Source organism: Seriola dumerili, unplaced genomic scaffold (assembly GCF_002260705.1).
Source record: "Seriola dumerili isolate Sdu_G_001 unplaced genomic scaffold, Sdu_1.0 BDQW01000110.1, whole genome shotgun sequence".
In the NCBI taxonomy this organism is placed as follows: domain Eukaryota; kingdom Metazoa; phylum Chordata; class Actinopteri; order Carangiformes; family Carangidae; genus Seriola; species Seriola dumerili.
In genome coordinates this window covers 5,572,202-5,594,202 of record NW_019174365.1, presented here as the reverse complement: position 1 = coordinate 5,594,202, position 22,001 = coordinate 5,572,202, and the positions used below count along the sequence as shown (strand labels likewise).

Sequence of the window (22,001 nt, the reverse complement as noted above, 5' to 3'; positions counted from 1 at the left end):
ACACACACACACACACACATTCATACACATTCATACAGTACATGTGGTTAATAACTTTTTTTTACAGGTCTGTCTTACTCATGCCTTGCACTAATGATGCTCATGAATATATCTTGTCATAATTACAGCCAGTGTGATATAAATATATATAAATATATATATAAAAATATAAATATATAAATAATATACTGTAAATAGGGTGTTGCAGTGTAGTCTACTTTTTTTCGATTTACCAGTGACAGGACTAATGCTTGCTAGGGAGCTGTCTAGATAATCATAAAAAAAAACTGTACAGTTAGCAGAAAAAACAGCTACAATCTGGGTTTGGAGTTTTGTTGCTGTTCCTTTTTTCACACAAATGGTTAAATTATAATCAGTGGTGGTCTTTATAAATGTATGTAGTGTTATTAACAAAAAATAAGAAATTGCATTTATTTAGTCGTCTGTCTTGTACCTTTTTCTCAGAAGAAAAACGTAATATCCAAATATTTTGGTTTCTATTTTTTAACATTATCTCTTTATTGGAGTTCACTAATTCTTTTTTAGTGGTATCAGGCTACGATATGCCTTGTCCAGTTCTCTTCCCTGTAAGTAGACCTGAACCTCCAGAGGCACTGGTTGTAAAAGCTCCAGAGGAGTCAGACACAATACAAAATAGTTTGATTAACCAACTGTCTGCCCCTCCATAACATCTCAGTAACATTGTGACAATATTGTAGCAACAGTGTAACAACTATCAGCTGGCACGATGGTGATTCATGAATAAATGAATTAACACATAATAGGGATGTAAATTGTATGTTTTTTGCCATGAACACTTAATTGCAGCCGAAAACATTTAAAAGATGCAAGCATTTTACAGTACTGTTATGTAATGACCAAATAAATACTGAAATAAATTTGATCATTTATTATTGTAATCAGGCTGTGTGTATGTGTGTGTGTGCATGGACTTGGTGACATTTTCTTAAGGGCTTTTCACAGACAGTAATTTAAAAAAAAAAATCTTTAAACTGTCTTATTGTCATGTTTCGTCTCCTACAGTTATGAAAAAAAAGAAAAAATCCAAAAATCCTGGTGGTAATATTTGTCTAAATTTGATGAGATGCCATGTGTGCTTTCCTTTGTCACGTTAATATGAATATAGTCTATAAAGTATTGTTATTGTATGTGGTTATTGTTATTATTTCCAGTAATTCCCCCGTGTTGCATGAAATGACCACGATCCACCAGTCACTATTTGCTCAGATACGGCTCCGCAAGCCACATTTTCCATTACATTTGACCTTGAAATTTTGCTATAAATGGTTGCATTTTGTGACCTCTCCTCTCTGAATTGTAGTGGAATTGGCCTATCCCATCTGAGTCCCCTAGCGGAGGAAAATGGGCCTACAGTAAGAAATTGAAAATAAGGATGAGCGCCATGTCTGATCCTCCGCTTGTGGAATAGAGCGGACGGCAGAGCGAATATTTGCCGGGCCGGGGGTCCCGTCGGGGTTCGGTGCGAATTATGGCCGACAGCGCTGGGATTCAGCAAGGTTCGCCGGCCATTGGAGCTGCGGGCTTGGTTCCGGCCGCTCCTGGAGCCGGAGGGACGGAGGGCTCTGGCGCCGCTGGAGGATCCGCACGTATCGCCGTGAAGAAGGCGCAACTCCGCTCCTCACCTCGGCCGAAGAAACTGGAAAAACTCGGAGTGTATTCATCCTGCAAAGTATGCTATATTTGCAAATAGCCGATTTTTTAAATACTGCGGGTTGAGGGCTTATTTTAATGAAGCCTGTGCGCGGTTGCAAGAGTTTACAAAATGCAAGCGCAGCAAAGGAAGCCATTGCCGCACTTCGGTTTTTTTTTTTCATTTTGCATGCACGAACCAATTATTGAAAAAGCGATATTAAAAATCGAGTCGGTCAAAGCGTTATTTTTACTAGAGGACTTTTAAGCAGGGGGCTTGCAGCTGCATACTGTCCGCTGTTTTTACAATGTTACTATGTTTCTGTCAAGGTGGGGGGTTGGTGAACGTAAACATTGGCTTGGCGCTGGAGCTTGGGAGTAGCTGTGTTGTGAGCACAAGGGCTGCATCCCAGAGTGTGTGTGCGAGCGCGGTCTCATGCTCTCCGCAGGAAATTTCACAGTGTTCCCGTGCCGTGTGTCAACGCATGGTGGTGAACGGATAGCATTTTATTGGGTTTATGCAGCGTATGATCCGCAGAAAGAGACGGGGTCTTTGTTTTGACAGGGTGACAGCTGCTGGGAGGGGGGGCGGAGTTTGTTGTTGTTTCACAGCGCATGCTCAGTGCAGCACCTCCAGCTGATGGTGACAGGCCTCCTCGCCCCGCCTCCTGATACTGAACAAAGTCAGTCATAACAGATCTCCATTGACATGAGAGATTTTACTATGTTTGTACACTGCTGTGGCCCGCTTACAATAAAATACTACCTAGTAATACTTACTATAAAAATATTAAATACCAGCTGGGCACTGTTTACCTTTTAGGCCCTAGTGTGATAAATTAAAAAGCAGATAAACCACGAAAGTGACCATTTAACTTAAAAGAGCAAACATTTCACTTTCAGAAAACATTGTTTTACTTTAAAGATCAGTATAACCCGTATCAGTTTATTGCTACTCACTATAACAGTTTAGTATGAATCTATTTTCATTTAACCTAAGGTTGATCTATACTTGCGTTTGTTCCTGCTTGTACTAATTTAAACTGTGCTTTTGCTAGGCTGAGGGAGCTTGTAAGTGTAATGGCTGGAAAAGTCAGAACCCCCCTCCTACACCACCACGAACCGACCAGCAGTCCAGCACAGTCAACTTGCAGGAGCCCTGTCGGAGCTGCTCCCACACTTTGGGTATGTCAGCATGTCTTGGAAAGAAGCCACAGAAGAAAATAATAGCAGCGTGTTGAGAGTTTGAGGTTTTTGAAGTGCTCCCGATGAATGAATAAACTCTTGTGTTGCATATCTCCCAGGTGATCATGTGACCCATCTAGAAAATGTTTCGGAGGAGGAAATGAACAGACTTCTAGGTATTGTCTTGGATGTAGAGTATCTCTACACGTGTGTTCACAAAGAGGAGGATGCTGACACTAAGCAGGTCTACTTTTCCCTTTTCAAAGTAAGCCACTTGCTTTTACAATCAAAATATACCAACACTGGATTTTCTAACCTGCATTGTGTACAAGTAAACATACATACTCCTCTCCTGTTTCTCTTTCAGCTGCTGAGGAAATCTATTCTACAGATGGGTAAGCCAATGTTAGAAGCACAGGAGAGTCCTCCATTTGAAAAACCCAGCATTGAGCAGGTGATTACATGTCTACATGTGTATTAAAACCAACAATTAATCACAAAAAAACAGTGTTTCAATTTTATTCTTTCTTTCCCTATGTTTCCCAAATAGGGGGTGAACAATTTTGTCCAGTACAAATTCAGCCACCTTCCATCTAAAGAACGTCAAACAATCATGGAACTCGCTAAGATGTTCCTCAACCAGATCAACTACTGGCAGCTGGAGACGCCCTCCCAGAGGCGCCAGAGGGTGCCCACCGATGACGCAGCTGGATACAAAGCCAACTACACCAGGTAGCAGCACGAGCACATATCCTGTCAACACGCATTACACCTGTTTACAGTCACAGTCATATAGTCATATAGTCATGCTGTTGTGTACCCACTACAGATGGCTCTGCTACTGCAATGTGCCTCAGTTCTGCGACAGTCTACCCCGGTACGAGACCACTCAGATCTTCGGCCGGACTCTGTTGCGTTCGGTTTTCACTGTGATGAGGAAACAACTGCTGGAGCAGGCCAGACAGGAGAAGGATAAGCTGCCACCTGAGAAACGCACACTGATTCTCACACACTTTCCCAAGTAAGAAAAACAAACATAACGAAACTCTGGGATTGTGCACAGATATATATATTTATATATAGAATATACACTGACGCATAATTAACCACAATCACTCACTCATACACTGCACGCGCATTCTTAGTAATATTCATAGTAAAGTTGTGCCTGTTGTGTTTTCTTTGGCTCAGGTTCTTGTCTATGCTAGAGGAGGAGGTGTACAGCCACAGCTCTCCAATCTGGAGCCAAGACTTCTTGGCAGGAGCGTCGGGAGGGCAGATTCCTATTCACACAGGTAACACACACCCTCACAGGCTTAACAGAAACACACACCCAAACAGACGCACCACTGAAGCACAGCCCTGATTTTTGAATCCTTTTTGGACAATGTGAGAAATGGAATAACAACATGTTCTCATACTGTTCTTGTCCTCCCTGTTGCTCTACAGTTATCAGTGCGCCCCCTGTGGCCAGGCCATTGTACTACAGCACCAGCCCCGTGTCAGTGGACCCATCCACCTGCGGCAGTGTCAGTCCAGCCAGGAAAACAGCGTCTGTGTTGGAGCCAAACCCAGGTGTTACAGTCAAACCTGAAATTACTAAATTACTAAATTGTAACTCATAAAGTTATAATGATGCCACGTTATTGTTTAACATCTGACTCACATGTGACAGGAAACAGTGAGCACCAGAGTAAAGTTAGCCTTGTGTCACACACACTTTTAAACCATGTTTATGTGTTTTTTGGGACTGGCACATGGCTCTCACTAGCAAACAAATAAAATGTCACAAAAATGCCTCAAAGAAATCTTGTTTGACATAGAATCTCCAAAAAGTGCAACTACCACATTTCTCCAAAACCTTAGCTGAATGTTGGCCCTAAAGCTGTAGCATGAAAGTGAAATACAGCCCAGAACTGCTCCTAACATAATGAAAGTAAGTCATCATGCATAGGCAACAAGCGGAGACGAATCAATAGTAAGCAGATCTTAAATGCTGGTTAACTTCCTGTTTGCATTTGGTTACACTTCACTCCTCCGCTGGTGAGTAGACATGACATGGTGATGAGTACCTTCCTCTCTGTCCATACACTGTCATAGCTGGAGAGAAGCGTAAACCCTCAGAGCCCCTTCCCCATGAGGAGAACAAGAGACCCAGGGTGGTGGGTGACATCCCCATGGACCTCATCAACGAAGTCATGGCAACCATCACCGACCCTGCCGCCATCCCTGAGGTAAATGCAGAAAACATGAAAGAAGTAATGTAAACTGTGTCCCTCTGACTTACAGGTAGAGTTTGGTGATAAACATCACGCTGATATTTAGTTTATAAATTGTCTGACTTTGTGCTTCTTTTAAAAATTGAATTAGTATGCCTGTATTATATTTGCCCCCCCCCCCCCAACTGAGCTTACACAGAAAATATTGTTTTTCATCTGGCAAAAAAAATGAAATTTATTAAAGGATGGAATAAAGAAAGTCATCTTTGAGTAACAATTGAAATCTACGCTCACCGTCTGCTAGCTAACGAGTATACTTAATTTGACCATCTGATCTGTTGATATGTGACTTCATGAAAATTAGCCATATGTTCACACAGACCATGAAAATAATGTAGATTAACATTGTAACGCTGCTTTTTATAAGGATGCTGACGGTGTAAAGGCGATAACCATGATTCCATACCTTCCTTCCTGCGCAGACCAGTTTGTTGTCAGCCCACTCGGCTCGTGACGAGGCTGCCCGTCTCGAGGAGCGCAGGGGGGTGATTGAATTCCACGTCATCGGTAACTCCCTAAATCAGAAGCCCAATAAGCGGATCTTGATGTGGCTCGTCGGCCTCCAGAATGTGTTCTCCCACCAGCTTCCCCGTATGCCCAAGGAGTACATCACACGGCTGGTCTTTGACCCGTGGGTGCAACCACACTTCATCGTCACTTATCACATTCAGAGATGTAGTGGAGGCGACTAAAATCCACCTTTCTCATTGACAGGAAGCACAAGACGCTGTCATTAATCAAGGACGGCCGTGTGATCGGAGGGATCTGCTTCCGGATGTTTCCGTCGCAGGGATTTACAGAAATCGTCTTCTGCGCTGTCACCTCTAACGAACAGGTCAAGGTGAGAGCGCCCCCTGCTCCTCAGCTCGGTGTAGCTCCCTCTGTCGAGTTGACCTGTTTTGACCTTTGCCTTGTTTGGCTGTGTGGCTGCAGGGCTATGGGACCCATTTGATGAACCACCTGAAGGAATATCACATTAAGCATGAAATCCTCAACTTCCTCACGTATGCTGATGAGTATGCCATCGGCTATTTCAAGAAACAGGTAACACGTTATGTCCATTAATGTGAATGACACATGCTCATTACATTATAGTTGCTTTGGTCACAAGATGCCCCCCCCCCCCACACACACACACACACACCTGAGCCTTTTCCCTCTGTAAACATAAAATCTTATACATGACCTGCTAAAACAAAACAAGTGAAAGAAAAAAATTACCTAGTGATGATTTTACTTGCTTCTGATGTAAATCAGCTTGTTTGAACAATTGAACTTTCTTTGATACTGCTGCAGTCTGCTGTGCTTTAAAATACTCACACTCAAATTCTTCAGAACATGTTGAATTACCACCACATGGCAGCATTACACGGGTCTATTGACTTTTACTTTTCATTTTTACATGGTCTTGAACATTTCACAATAAAACAGATTTTTTTTTTTAAATAAGATGGGTGTGTTTTTTAAGTGGGCTAATTTTTGCAGTGGTTGCATGGCCCTTTTATATATTGCTGCCGGAAAACAGATATCTCTTCCTTCCTCTCAGGGTTTCTCAAAGGACATCAAAGTTCCCAAGGCCAAGTATGTGGGCTACATCAAGGACTACGAGGGAGCCACACTCATGGGCTGTGAACTCAACCCCAGCATCCCTTACACAGAGTTCTCTGTTATCATCAAGAAGCAGAAGGAGGTGTGTGGGTGTCAGAATTTTAAATTAAAACTTCCTTCTTTCTCTCTCTCTCTCTCTCTCTCTCTCTCTCTCTCTGCACAGACTCTGCATTTTTCTTAATCGATTCTCGTCTGTCTCTGTCAGATCATTAAGAAGCTGATAGAGAGGAAGCAGGCTCAGATCAGAAAAGTCTATCCAGGACTTTCCTGTTTTAAGGAAGGAGTTCGGCAGATTCCCATAGAAAGCATTCCTGGCATACGTAAGTTACTTATACTATGGACTTTACAGTAAACAGCATGTCTCTATCCTACAGTACATCTACATTTAGCATTTTCCCACAGTTTTAGAGACTAATCTTGGTTTTGTTATATTAACAGGTGAAACTGGCTGGAAACCTGTAGGCAAAGGGTAAGTGTGACCCTACTGTAAAAGATTTGAACTTAGTGGAGTGTCTTTGCGTTGCTTTGCCAAATGACTTGGCTAATGTTTTCCCCGTGTTGGCAAGAAGCAGGGTTTCTAAATTGAGGACTGAAGACCAGTTGGCAGAAACATAATTAGATATCTAAGGTCAGCAATGATACAAGCAGCATGATATGAATAGGAGGAGGGTAGGAGGATGATAGGAAGAGGAGACTCTTAAACTGTCTGCACTTTTTCATTAAGTAAAGGTTGGGAAAACAGCTCATATTAATGTCCTGGATATAACACATCTTACATATGGACAAGTCAACAAATATTTACTATAGAACCGTAGTTTGTCATTATTACAATTGTGATTATATGTTTTTGTATTCTGTTTTTATTCTACTTCAGGAAAGAACTGAAAGACCCCGATCAACTGTACGGCACTCTGAAGACCATCCTCCAACATGTGAAGGTGAGGGACAGACACACACACATACACATGCAGAGCGCCTTTACCACATATACACACCTTTTTCTAACAAGACTGGTCTTCATGTCGTAGAGTCACCAGAACGCCTGGCCTTTCATGGAGCCTGTGAAGAAAACAGAAGCACCTGGGTACTACCAAGTGATTCGCTTCCCCATGGGTATGTATTCACAAGACTACAGTTGTACAACAGGGGGCAGACAAGGTAAAGTGGGACACACTTGCCAAAGATCAGGCTTAATAATGACTGATAAAAGAGAGACAGACTGAGAAGAAGGGACGCAAGGAGTGAGACATTGCAGATGAAGCAGTCCATGTGATCCATGCTCTGCATTGAGCCCAGTTCAGTCAAAAGATACTTGCACTTGTGTTGGTGGTTTTTCACTGTTAAATGCTGATCGAATGGTATCGAAACAAGACTGAAGTGTCTCTTGTGGATAAAGAGAAGAGCTGCTTATTGAACCAGTGAGAGTGTATCATAATTTTAAAAAATTTCTTTCTTCTCCAAACAGACCTCAAGACAATGAGTGAGCGTCTGAAGAGCAGGTACTACACGACACGCAAGCTGTTCATGGCCGACATGCAGCGCATCTTCACCAACTGCCGTGAATACAACCCTCCGGAGAGTGAGTACTACAAGTGTGCCAACTTACTGGAGAAATTCTTCTACACCAAGATCAAAGAAGCCGGCCTCATCGAGAAGTAGATGAGAGGAAGAAGTTTCTCCTTACCGTAACGAAGGTTGAGATGGCCCTTGGACTATAAGTGGTGAAGGCTGGGTTGTACGAATTGCAAGTGAGAGCTGTGTGTATGGACAAGCCAAGAGTGGGACTACTGATTCTGGAGCGGTTAGGTTTCAGAAACATATCTTAATGTAAAAGGTGCACAGTGGTCTCAGATCAGCACTTTTAAAGTTGGATGTATGCAGGCCCAGATCCTGAATCAGTAGCATAGACTGATATTTACACTGAAAGATAGGCCACAAGGGAAGGCCTCATTGACAACCTGTGAGACTGTTGCTGATGTGAAACAAAAGAAGCGTTGTGTCTTCATATTTCATCACATATCCCAGGGTCCCATGGAAAGAAAGGACAGCGGAAGGTGTAAAAGTAACACGTATTAAGCAGAGCAGAAAGCTTCTGTTCTTGTTGGTGTTAGACGTCGAAAGGCAACACGGGATGACAGCTGATCGGAGATTCACCACATACCTTACTTTGTCTCTCTCCCATCTCCTCTCTCCTTTCCTTTCATACTTTCATCCCCTGCCTTGTTGAATGCCTGCCTCCTCCTCCTCTCAGTTGACTCAGGTAGAGATGTTGTGAGCAGCAATGACATCTACTGTGTGTGAAGTCATTACACAAGTGTTACCTTTGAGGACCGTGACTGAGAGTTCAGATTTTCCTGTCTAACATAATCTTGTTCCTGTGAGCGTGCGCGCCATTAATGAGGTCAAAGTTTGTCTGTGATGAGTTCATCCTGCCAAAAGAGGAATACGTACTTTAAATTTGTACAGATTTTAATTATTTTAAAGCACTTATACCCATTGTATATTTTAAATGTGTATATAACATATATTTTCTGTTTCAGAACTAAAAAAATCTTTTCTTTTTTTTTGTATAAGCCACCTAGGGCTGTTTGACTATCAAAATGCACTTTTATTTTTTCAAGTATTAGTAAACAAATGAGAGCATCTTCTTTTCTTCAGAATTTGTTTGACATATAAATTACCGCTGTTGACTAAGGACTAATTTAATTATCTAGAGTTTATTCTTATTTATGTGCTGTAATTTAAAAGAATTATGCTTAAGACAAGGTTAATTTATTCTTTCTTATTTGTGTCCTGCAGATGGAGATTGATAACTTTATACTTTGGAGATAAATGAAGATTGTGCAATACTATGTAGTTTTGCTGTTTTGTAAAAAGGTGTTTGTACTTTTCAAACTTTAGGAAAAAATACATTTTGTAATATGTCTGGAAAAATAATTTCATGCTCTTTGTACAACTGGTTTTAATGACATAGTATTAGCCTATTTTATAGACTGAATAAAACAGAAGTGAGGCTAATTTAGTGTCTGCAGTGATTTAACTCAAGGACATCAACAATTTTCCCAGCCTTCACCTGATAGTTTCCATTTGCAAGATGACAGGAGACAGTGTTCTGAGCTGTTCAGGTCCAATAATTATAATCAAGGTATATTATTGTAATTTCTTATTCACATTGGCAAAAGATTTTTAATTAACAATTCAAGAGGCACTTATATAGCACTCTTCTAGTCTAAGAGACTGTCAAAGGGCTTTACAATACATGCTACATTCACACACACCTTCATACATCACACCCATACACTGATGGAACAGCAATCAGGGGCAATTTCGGGTTCAGTGTCTTGTCCAAGGACAAGGACACACACATTCAGGCTGGATGCGCTGAGAATCAAACCACCAACTTTCTGATTAGTGGACAACCCACTCTCCTGAACCACAGCCACACATAAATGGCAACAGCATAATCATTAATGTTAACTTATACGACGCAATAGAGCAAATTAAGTTTATTGTCATATCATACAGCAGAAGATTAAATCTAAGAAGGAATTTATTATATGACAATAATATGTTCTCATATTCAGGATCTCATAATAAAAACAAGTGTAAGTAAGATGATGACATAAAACTGTAAAATCTGATTTTCAGAAAATAGCCATTACTACATTTACTTAGAAAAATGGAGGAGGGAAGAAAGACTATAGACATATGCAGAATAAGCATAAAACATTCACAAAAAAATCTCAAACTGATCACAGTCTCATTACATATCACATCACGTAAAGAAACAACCTTGTGAGTGAAAACAAAAAAAACAAATGATCACTTCTCAAAACTGTATAAAACAGTCAAAACAAAGTAGCTGCTCTCAGCGACATCCAACAAACGACTCATTGTATTTCTCTAATGGCTGCTGGCCACTCACTGAACTCCTTGATTTCTGCACAGACCTCCTGTCAGACTTCTGCTTGAAAATAGGAGAACGGAGGAACTGCAAGTCCGTGAACTTGTCTCCACGCCGAAGTTTCCTGTCAAGGTGAGAGTATTATTGTTGTGCATTCATAGTGTAAAAAACAGTGAGCAATTTACAGTAAGAGCAGCATTACCATGTGAACTTACGCGTTTAGAGAGGGCTCCTTGTAGTCCACCGTCATTGTGCAGCGCCGCTTGCGAGCAGGAACAGGGGTGGAGCATCGGGCATCAGAGGAAAACTTACGATAGGCTGCAGGGGACAGATTGGTCACATCACACAGACTCAAGCCCCGCCCTGCTGTCCTTACACCAAGCCCACCTGTAGAAACGTGACGGAAGATGTGATCCAGAGAGAAAGAGAAAGGGAGCAGGAGTTGTGTGTATACATGTGCAAACACCAGTGAACAACTAAAAACACAGAGTGCAATGAGTGCACGGAGAAGTGATAATATAATGATAATATCATCTTGCCAAACCTCCTGAGTGCCTGCCTATGTTGTAACAAAGCTCTTGTCTTGTAGCAGTCATACAGTGAGATTTCATTTAGACAAGCAGGTTTGGAAAGTGACAAATAGACTTACGTTTCTTGCGTGTCTTGATCCTCTGAGGCGTTTGGTGAGGTAAAAGTGGTGGAACGTCGCAGGAGGAATCCCCAAAATTGGATAGGACATTGTCTATTCTCATCATCTCAGCTTCAACCAGAGGGCTGACGGGGAGCAAACAATCCTCCTCCATAACCTCATTGTGAGGCTCTGACAAACCAAGACAAACAAACACACATTAACCATCTTTAATTCACAAATTACCACTTGCAAAAACAGACACAAAAGCCCCAAAAGCAACCATTCAACAATTTCCTTAACCCTGACACCTTTGTTATTAGGTCACATAAAACATCACACAGTAACCTCACCATGAGACAAGATGATAACACCAGGCCATACTGATAATTTCATTAGATGCAATTAGTTGATGCAAACCACAATTCATTTTGTCATTCAACAGGAATATGACAGACAGACTAAAACCCCCTTGTCTTATGTGTCTGGCTAACAGATGGATGTCTATCTATTGACATCACACTGCAAAGGCCTGAAGACAAGCACTTCATTCTATCACCTCCTTTATGTTATATCATGTTTGGAAAAGCAGTTAGTAATTAATATTTTCATGATATAGCTTTGAGAAATCTAGAAAATGCCCAATTTGCTTGAAATTAACAAGCTATCAAAGTGCATTCAATCAGCCTCCAAGAAGCATTACATGGGAAATAAAAGGAAATGTGTTGCCTTTTTACAGAAGGGAACAGAGAACCAGTACCAGTTGAGAACTGGTTCCAAATTGTCCAAACCATCAGAACCGTATGCCTCTGAGTTTATAATTGCCCTTCATCGATGCCGGCACGTTTTCCTGACAGTTGTATGTTGCAAAACAATGACGTCAAACTCGTGCATCTACTCTGTTGGTAACAGCGAACAAAACGGTCCATAAACAACAGTGCTAATTGTAGTGTCTGTAAAATGGTAAATTTGCCATTTGCTTCCCAACCGAGCAACATGTCCGTTCCTGAGGGTAAATTTCCTATGTTATAACATTAGCTCCACACAGGCAGGATTAACAGATTTTTTCTTTGACAAAGAAAACCTAAATGACAACAGTTAAACAGTGGAGCTTTTGCACATCTGAGTCACATGCATGTCTTTTTCCTACACTGTGTTCAGAGTAATAAAACAGTTGCATTAATGCTAAAAACCTGCATAGGCCAGTTTTTTTCCCCCTACACAGAAAATTGATCACAAATCGTTAAAAGAATCGATAAAAGATTGGACTGACAAACAGAATCAATAATAGCATTGGTATCAGTAAAATCTTAAATTCCCAACTCCTATGCCTGTTATGAAGCTGCTTATTACTACTGCCTAAATACTCAAGAATGAAGCACTGTATTTTTTCAGGTTCCCTGTGGTATGAGAACCTGAACAGTTACACTATTATGACAGACATAAAGTCACTGTGTTTCAGAACATTTTCTCACCTTGGTGATTTTCCTGTCCCATCCCTGCAGGGTTAGGGCTGTTAGAAAAGCTAGAGTCAGGGGAGTGATGGTGATGAGCTTCTTCCTTTTTAGTGTCTAAAGCCTTAGGACTTGACTCCTTATCTCTAAAGACTATAAACACAAAACAAGGAAATAAATGGTTTAATCATAACCAACTTCGCTTACAAAGCTATAAAATGAAGTATGAAGTTGGAGGAGTTTAAATGACAAGCTTAAAGTCTCACCTGAGATCTCCTGTTTTGAGGGGATGTTTTCTCTCTGTCTGACAACTTCAGAGGGCCGACCTCTACGAGTGGCGATCACCTTGGTCTTGTCAGACAAAGTCTGCCTCCTCTTGGTTTTTTGAGGGACATACAGGCTGTCCTCTGACTCAGAAGATGGTGATGATGAGCTGGACTCATCCTGTTTGGAAGCAACAGATGACACTTCAGTTTGGGCCTGTCCTACTTCAGGAGCCTCACCGCTGGCGGGTGTGGACGACTGATTGTCCTCTGCCTTTGCCTTGAAGGGTGTGATGTGAACCTTCTCTTCACAGTCAAAGTCAAATGTGTCATTAAATCCCAGTGAGGTGTTGAGCTTATTGCTCTGTGGAGGAGGTGCTGTTTTGGAACGTGTGGCTGAACGGTCCCGACTCTTGGAGCGGGCTCTGGGTTTGGGATTCTCCCATGGTTTCTTTAATTGGGCACGCTCCGGTCTGCGGCCTCTCTCAGGTTTCCGTGCAGCCGGTTCTGGTTTGGTGCGGGGCTGCTGCTGGACTTGTTTCCTATTTGGCTGCCGTTGGTTGTTCTTTTTAGGTGGGACAGGTTCAGGAGTAGAGTGCTGAAATTCCTCAGTGTCAATGGGATCTGCCATTTCTGGTTCTGTTCCTTGCTGTGGATTTGGATTTCTATCGTCACTGCAAACAGGACTTGCTACTAAAGCCCCCAGGCCTGCGATGGGGTCCCCCTCACTGAATAAACTCTGTTCCTGCACACGCTCAGATCTCCTCCTGCTTCTTGTATCTGCGTGCCGACGGCGTACACCCACTGTAGGTGGCAAGGTAACATGCTTGTCACATCCATGTTGTCCATTGTCTTCTGAGGGCTCAGGCTCTGTGAAAAAAGAGACAAAAATCTACCTTATAAATTACACCAAGTCAATTTTGGGATTACGATAAATGCAATAGTTTATTGAAATACTGTAAACTGTACACAACAGTGGTTATGTTAGAATCTGAAAATTAAATTTAAATTTGGTTGTGGATCAGTCTGAGAATAACTTATTATGATTATTATTATAATTATTATAATTATTTTCATTATCTATTTAGTAAAAACTTATAGCCTGGAAAGAATGCTAATCAATTTCTTCTGAAATTAACAAACAAAATGTGTATTTCTACTCTTTTCTTGCTTACTTTTATGTTTCCATTTCTAGCTGATTATGAAGTATGAACAGATTATAGTCACATTCTGAAATCTAAAAACTTTGCCAAACTTTACCATTCAAAATTCATAGCTTCAAGTCAGTGATATAAAAATACTCAGTTGTGAGCTAATAGTTACTATGACTTATCCTTAACATTGACTTGTATTATTACTATATAATGTGTGTGTGTGTGTGTGTGTGTGTGTGTGTGTGTGTACCTGCAGAAATTGGTGAGGCTTTGCTCACAATGGGCTCCTCAACATTCTGGATGATCTGCTTTCTCCTGGAAATCGAAAGGAAACAAATACTCAAAGTCATAAACCTCAGGATAAAGGATGTGATCAAATTTTATGTGATAAATTGTTGATTAAAAAAAGTTACCTTGCTGAATTCACATGGTGCTGAGGTTCTACCGGGATGTTTGTAGGCTTAGTCTAAATCAGCACACAAAGAAATAAAATATTTTCCTTTTTCACAATAACATACATTACTTATATTTTTTTTAAAGTAAAATCCAGAAGCCCCTCAAATGTGAAACATGGACTGGATATGAACAAAAGCAGATGACAGGTCTCCAAACTGTACCTCTGAAACACTTGCTGCCAGAGCTTCCTGCTCCTTGAGCTTCCTCTTGAGCAGAAGGAGGTGAAGGAACAGAGCCTGTTGCTCTCTTTTCAGCTGCAGGATCACTGCATTGGCTTGCCTCACTTTTTCCTTCTCAGCTTGCAGGGCTACGGCCAGAGACTTGTTGTTCTGCTGAACACCCTTCAGAATGGTGTGTGTGGAGTTAGCCCCTGGGAGAAAACATTTTGTTTGTTTGATAAATTCCCATCTTCATGTCAACATCTCATACATCTTGCAAGTACATCCTTCAATCGATGAATATATTTTGATGCAAGTGCAGATAACTGTGGAAAAGTACGGAACTTCAATAAAACTGTTGTCGTGTAAGTTATGCTTTCATTTCCTCACCACTGCTTTTGTTTATCATTCTGGACCGTCCTCTGTTGGGAGCAGAGGCACTGGCCAGCCGTTTGTTCCTCTTTTCCTTCATCTTCTCCTTGATGTCTTCCAGACTCTGCTGGAAGGACTTCTTCTGGACCCGTTCTTTCACCATGGCTCAGGATCTTTGATCAGTTCAAAGTGTTTTATGTTGTCTAGCTGATCAACAGCGCAGCATGATGATGATAAACTTTAATGATGACCTAAGCTAACCTGCTAGCTAAGTTAGCACGCTAGTTGACGTTAACGTTAGTTAGTCCGACAGGATTCAATAGCTTCAGTAATATGTTATTTATGAAAGCAACTTACCAGCATGTGTATATCGCCAAACTAGTAGGTGTATAAATTATCGCGTCAAAATGCGTTAATTTTTTTATTTAGGCAGCAAAATAGTCCATTATGTCTCAGTTTATCCGACTCTCGAAACGAGTTGATGTTCGAATGTTGAGCCACGGCTGCTGATTGGTAGGCATGTGAGACGACGTCACTTCCTCCAAGTGAAAAAGCCTTTTAGCTAGATGGCGCTAATGTACAGCAGAAGATTAAACTACAGTTCCCTGCAGAGGAGGTGTACCTGATTTAGTATTCGTTATTCGTCTGTTCTTCTGAGACTAAACAGTAGACTACCACTCTGCACACCAAATATCTAATTATAATTCTCGGTGTTTCAGTCAGACTCTATTCACTTTTTTTTCCTGTCTGTCTGTTTGTTTGTAGCTAACAAACAAAGCAAAGTGGAGAATATGCACCACTGGGAAATGGAGGTATAGAACATTTCTTTAAAAATGGAAATAAGATTAATACTCATCAAGGGTCAGGCTCATTCAGCCCCTCCAAAATGACTAATTGAGTATTTATAATTGACTGCTAGAGATAAGAGCTTGAGCGGTGCTCTGTAAAGTGCTCTGCTGCATGGATGGAGCTGATAATTGTGTTAATCTAAAAGCCCATAGACAGGCAGTTTGAGTTATATTCCTTGAGGTTTTTCTTAAACTCTCATAGCTCTTTCAAACTTAGATAACACAGTAGCACAGAGGGCAAGTTCATTATTAGATGAATAGCCAACAAAATTTTAATTTGAACTAGTAAGTCTTACATTATGCTCCAGTGTCCAGCCTCTCATGTTTTACTGTTTTTTTTTTTTAAATATAGGACCTAAACACATGTACATATGCCTTCATGCATACACACAACTTTCTTTCTTAAAGCCATGCTTCCATGTTTTAAGTGCCCATTCCTACCCTTCTCAGGTTTTGCTCAATAAATGTTCCATAAATATCATCATGATCTCATTTACTTTCCCAAGTCAAAGTCAAACACGCGTGTCTTACTTGGCAGGAAGCAGGGAAGAAACTTGCACCTTTCCTGCATGGCACTGTAGCTAATGTAACATCCATTTGAACCTTTTGTCAGTGAGGATCCAAGAAAGTGTCCATAACAGCCAACTGAATGGCATATTAAGGCTGCAAAAAGGGCTTTGGCAAAGCATGGGTGTTGTCAGTGTCACTCTCTGAAAACAAATGACTTCAGCAGGGTGCCTCAGCTGTAAAACAGGCCTGTACTTTCAGGCAAGACGCTTGAGTAAAGCATGCGGACAGTTCTTGATTTGGCTTATTTTTCTCACAGATGTTCTCAATGGGATTATTTCCATATTGCTTATTTAAGGACGTAGCAGTTAAGCTTTATTACAAACTAAATAAATAAAAAAATGTATTACAGTTGAAAATCCCACATAAACTCTTGCTAACATTGTAAGTTCTTTTTAGTAATAGACATGGCCTTTAAGTATGGGAAAGAGGTGTTGTAGGTAGGGGTGCTCTGTTACTAAGTGAACCATACAAACCTGAAATGACTCACTGTTTTAATAATAAGATCACTTCTGTTTACATAAAAGGTGTATTATTCTTGCTAAAAGCAAGTAAATGTTACAGCTGTTCCCTCACAGCAGGGAAATAGTGAGTGGTGTGTTTTGTGTGCGAGAGTGTTTTTGTGAGTCTGTCTGTATTAAAAAGAAAAAGATAGACAGAGAGGGAGGGAGAGAAACACAGAACGTATGACAGAAAGACAGCCAGAGGGACTCCACAGGTTTCAGCTCAGCTTGCTTTAATGGACAAATCCATCACACAGTCATTTCCTACCACCCCTGACTATCCACGTGTCAGATGCCTGGAGAGAAACTTATTATCACAGGTACAGGAAAGGGACAGAAAAGGAGGGGCTGAAAATAAAATGGAGTGAGTGTTGTGGCAGCCAGATAAATTAAGACACAATAAAAATACAAAGAACAGATGACTTTGGATGTCATGAAGATATTGCCTTTTTTGGTGTGAAAGTAGCTAGTGCAAATGTATTCATCTGTGATGCACTGCATCATTATCAAGAGATCACAAACTCATCTCTGTCCAGTCAGATCTCTAGCTCCTCCATCCTTGTCCAGATACTTTGACTGGCCAATGAAAAGATCATATACTTTTCTGCCAGATGAAAAGTATTAGCTCTAATCTGTGCACTCACCTCAGCTGCAGCCAAAATACACAGCCCTACTGTTTAATATGGAAAATATGCGTATGGTGCCATACTCACAATTTATGGTAATGAAATCATAACACAGGTTGTGTAATCAACCCCAAAAGCAAAGACCGAACTCTAAGAGAAAGGCAGCTCGGGATCTCAGGTTATAGCTTGTTTTATAGATCTTAGATTGATGCGAAACTGTAGGACAGATAACCAGTTTTGCCACCTACATCTGTAAAATGTTTTTTTTTAGTTTAGTTTATCTGGCATTACAAGAGGAAGAACATCATAGCACAGTGATGTGAAGATAGCAAAGACACTGGTGCCAGGTGCCTAAGTGACATTATACCAACAATATACTAACATAATTAAAACCTATATCATCATCATCAATAAACTCACTCCAATTTTAACCAGCATGGTGAGCTTACTCCTTCAACAGATATAAGCCTAAATTGAAACCTCATTTTGAATTTGCAATAGTTACTGATTTTAATGTGCAAAGGTAACCTTTCATGCACAACAGACCCCACAAGAGCAGGTACCAAGGCACAAGTCTGCGACACAAGCCTGGGTCTGGTGGGTATGGTCGACAATCAGAGTTAGATTTTAGAGTCTCTTGTCCAAAAAAGTGCCTCAAATGCCCCTTCAAGCCTACAGTAGAACACAATTTATCATTTAATGAACAAAATGACCATATTTAGAGGAGATGATGGGTCCAATGGCGCATTGCTTACTACAACTGGACCATCCTTTGTATTCATTTAATATTGCAAAATTATTCAAACATGACAGTTTTCCATATATAGATGTGAGGATGACAAGTGTCTGACTGCACTGCTAACAAACTAAATTGAGAGAGCACTGCTTTACCAGCGAATCTCTTTGAACCCAGATGACAGCAGCTCTGGGCCACAGACACACAATCGGTTCACTGTGGGTTGCCGCTTGGTCATTATGCCTTACAGCCTGCTCTTCAACACCCTGCTGAGCCATTTACTTCACAGCCAACATCCCCTCTGTTTACTGATCTGTTGCTCCATGCCATACTGCTGCACTGCCTCCACTGGACCGGAAAGCCTCACAGGGACTAAACAAATTCTGTCTGGTACTGCAAGAGCAACAATAGCTACTTAGGAGCGAACTGGTTGGTTGAATTGATGGCTGTGTCTGAACTTTCAACTTTTGCTCCCTGGACAGCTGTGGAAGCATGCTGGCCGAGACAGATGGTGCTTGTGCCACAGCTCCCCTCTGCCCACTCACCTTTTGTCTGCCCACTAGAGCTGGAGAAACACAGCTCTCACAGAGCAGCGTGTACAGCTATTGGGGTGTGGGACTGCCAACCTTTAGATGTACAATACTTAGAGCAGTTTAAGATGGAGGGATTGCTGTTTATCAAATGGCCAAAGACCGTGAGGTCTCTGAATGAGTCAGTCATAACAGTGACAATAGCCTAGTATATTTTTTTGAATCATATGATTATTTTTCAATCAGATCCCTGTAAATAAATATCATACTTATGTGACACAAATAAATCTTTGACTTTGCTTTAAAGTAAAGGTTCAACATTTTTTGGACGTATTTGCTTTTTCACCAAGATTAAGATGAGAACACTGACACAAATTTCACATCTTTGTGGTAAATATGTAATTGGAACCAGCAGCTTATAGCATCAAGGTTTACCTCAATTTATTTTTATTTAACTTAAACTTTATTTATACAGCACTTATTTGTATGCAGATGTTTAAAATGTATTTTGTAAAGAAAGTTTTGGCTTGAGAATATAGATTGCAGAAGTATTTTATGTTTTATTTTCCAGTCGAGTTTAATAAAATCCTTTTTTTCCATCTCTCATTTTTGTTGGTCATAGTCTCATTGCAATTACCCATGACCACCTTTGTTTTATGATTTGAATTAAAATGCAATGTGCAGAAGTCCAAATGCTGCATCTTCATGCCAAAAGCTTATTATAGTCTTTTTTTTCTACGTGAACAGCAAGTAAAACAGCCCTCACATGGCATGCACAGTTCTACTTTGCACCTTTGTACTCTCTCCAGGTAGCAGAGAATAAAAAATTCCCTGGATGCCAAGTCAGGCTTTTGTGTTGCTGACATATGTTTATGTGTGCATGTGCGCATGCATGCAACAAATTTGATAGAGGAGTGAGAGACAGAATTCCAGTGGAGAGAGTGAACGTAATTGTGAGATAAGGAAAGAAAAAAGACAAAAGGCGAAGGAGAGAAGGCAGTGAAGGCTGGCAAGGGAATGAGCCAGGGAGTTAGGGGCCAGAGGAGGTCTGGATTCTGACAGCCTGTGGAGAATTGAGCATCCCACACACAGATGTTCACAATCACTACCCCAGACAATTAATAATAATAATAATGACCGCTGTGACAACTGGGAGATTCGGGAGGCAGTGATTGATTGGATGATAATTCTGTGAATTGGCTGGTGGAATTATTTACTTTGGAGTGGCTGCGGGAGACAGAAGCAGAAAATATCTAACTAATTAATCCAGTTTGGTGTCAGCTGTCTGATGAAAGACCAAAACAAGAAGAGAAGTCATAGAAAGTTGAAAAAGCAGCAATAACGCAGCCTCTGACCTGATGAACTGAGTTCAGTCTATGAGAAAATGACTATTAAAAATGACTATCATTTAGATAATGTCAGCATGGAATCTCATCAGCAATCACCCAAATTTAGACACAAAAACAGTCCTGAGACAGAATCTAAAAGCCTGCATGAAGTGTATCCACACCATAAACCTACTGTAGCTCCTCAGATCAGCGACTGTACTGTAGCAGCAGCACACCCTCTCTCTATACCTCTAGGCTTTTAAAATGAACTTCCTCTAAAACATGAGCTTACCAAAATGAGCTACACATTGCTTTAGGCGGCAGTGTAGTAAACCTCATCAAAAAGACAGACAATAAAGTCAGAGAGAACATTCCTGGTTTGATTTATCTCAGAGAATGAAGCTGGAGGGGATGCAGGGGGGACAAAGGTTTATCTGTACTCTTAAGTAATAAATAGTCCGAAAAAAGCCTTCAAAGTTTCCCGAAGCTAAATAAAGTCGATGGATGTGCCCTTTTCATTATGTTTTTAGGCAAATACCTGAACACAGACCAAGGAAAGAGTGTCTTTGCGTGCTGCTAAGTAGCAGTAGAGGATGAAATGGGCTTAGGTCAGAGTCTGAATACAGAGAGTTATGGGTTTGGGAGGCGGTGATGCCTGACTGCATCTTGGCACATCTACATTTCTGTCGGCGTCTAGGTGAACACGTACACAAGGAGCTGAAAGGACAAGACAACTGTTCCTGCGTTGTGTCTTATTTAATAAATCTGCTGTAACAAAGATCCATCCTGCAGGCAGATGAATCTTATGCTGCAATACAATTGCACTTGAATGCTGATTTATGCAGCATTGTCATTGTCGCTCTTTATTATTCTTCAGTATGTTTTTTCAGTCACTAACTACTTCTACATCCTTTTAGCTACAGAAACCATTCAAATATTTAAATGTTCTGCTCTTTAAGAATATTTTTCTCGTACCCTTTCTACTGATTAAATATTCAGCTTTTTTCAAGAATTTTTTACGATTGAAATTAATGGATTGAATCTTCAAATCCTCTTCAACCTACTCCGCATTATCACAGTCTAAGTTTGCCTGCTTTTGCAACTCCTCTCCAGATTTTTACATTAGTGTCTATGTGGCAGAATGTTCACAGCTAGATTATGTGACCTCTCACACAGAGTGTGGTTAAGCAGCTCAACTCTTCTATAAATTTCTCTTTAACTTGTTCTCAATCCCAAAATTTTCACTGTCACACATAATATTCTGCCAGAATGGAGGCAAATTTGTCTTCTTTCACACATGGAGGTATTTAAGCAGTAGGACTTACAGAATTTTCTGCCTCTAAGCAACAAGATACCTCTTCAATTGCTCCATAGACTTCAATGTTAAATGACCTTTCCACTCTTCAGCAAAAGCACAAATGTAGGTACTTTTTAAACTGTGATATAGCAGTTATTTCTGACATTATCTACATAGAAAAGTCAACACCTTCAGCAATGTCTCTTGAACTCATGGTGAAGAAATGTCAGCAGTATGAAGTGAGGTGTCTTAAGTGGCCTCAGTGGGGTTCGCTGTGTGCTACCAGTAGTTCTGTCTAACATTATGCTATTTCTACCTCCACGACACAAGCACACACACACACGCACACGTACGTACATACACGCACATGCACGCACATGCACGCACGTGTGCACATACATACATACATACACACACACACACACACACACACA

General features: G+C 40.8%; 2 protein-coding genes across 3 annotated transcripts; one reads left to right on the top strand and one right to left on the bottom strand.

Annotated features, from left to right (window-relative positions):
- Positions 1-1,425: 1,425 nt before the first annotated feature.
- Positions 1,426-9,768, top strand: LOC111223215 (histone acetyltransferase KAT2B-like). The gene is made up of 18 exons (XM_022747276.1): positions 1,426-1,711; positions 2,730-2,856; positions 2,976-3,121; positions 3,224-3,310; positions 3,407-3,588; positions 3,686-3,877; positions 4,048-4,151; positions 4,306-4,431; positions 4,957-5,090; positions 5,558-5,766; positions 5,850-5,976; positions 6,069-6,179; positions 6,682-6,825; positions 6,949-7,063; positions 7,182-7,212; positions 7,618-7,681; positions 7,772-7,856; positions 8,209-9,768. Exons 1-18 carry the CDS (start codon positions 1,511-1,513, stop codon positions 8,400-8,402), a joined length of 2,379 nt encoding a protein of 792 aa, XP_022602997.1. The 5' UTR covers positions 1,426-1,510; the 3' UTR covers positions 8,403-9,768.
- Positions 9,769-10,010: 242 nt separating this feature from the next.
- On the bottom strand, positions 10,011-15,623 carry sgo1 (shugoshin 1). Of its 2 annotated transcripts, XM_022747277.1 has the most exons (10): positions 15,490-15,623; positions 15,151-15,305; positions 14,764-14,972; positions 14,560-14,612; positions 14,397-14,461; positions 12,996-13,862; positions 12,751-12,882; positions 11,297-11,467; positions 10,863-11,034; positions 10,014-10,771 (listed from the first exon to the last, which is right to left on the bottom strand). In XM_022747277.1, the coding sequence occupies exons 2-10, from the start codon at positions 15,293-15,295 to the stop codon at positions 10,612-10,614; spliced, it is 1,974 nt and encodes a 657-aa protein (XP_022602998.1). In that variant the 5' UTR covers positions 15,296-15,305; positions 15,490-15,623; the 3' UTR covers positions 10,014-10,611. The 2 variants fall into 2 exon arrangements, with proteins under 2 accessions (XP_022602999.1, XP_022602998.1); XM_022747278.1 differs by lacking the exon at positions 12,751-12,882 and having other exon boundaries at positions 10,011-10,771.
- Between the last annotated feature and the right edge of the window lie 6,378 nt (positions 15,624-22,001).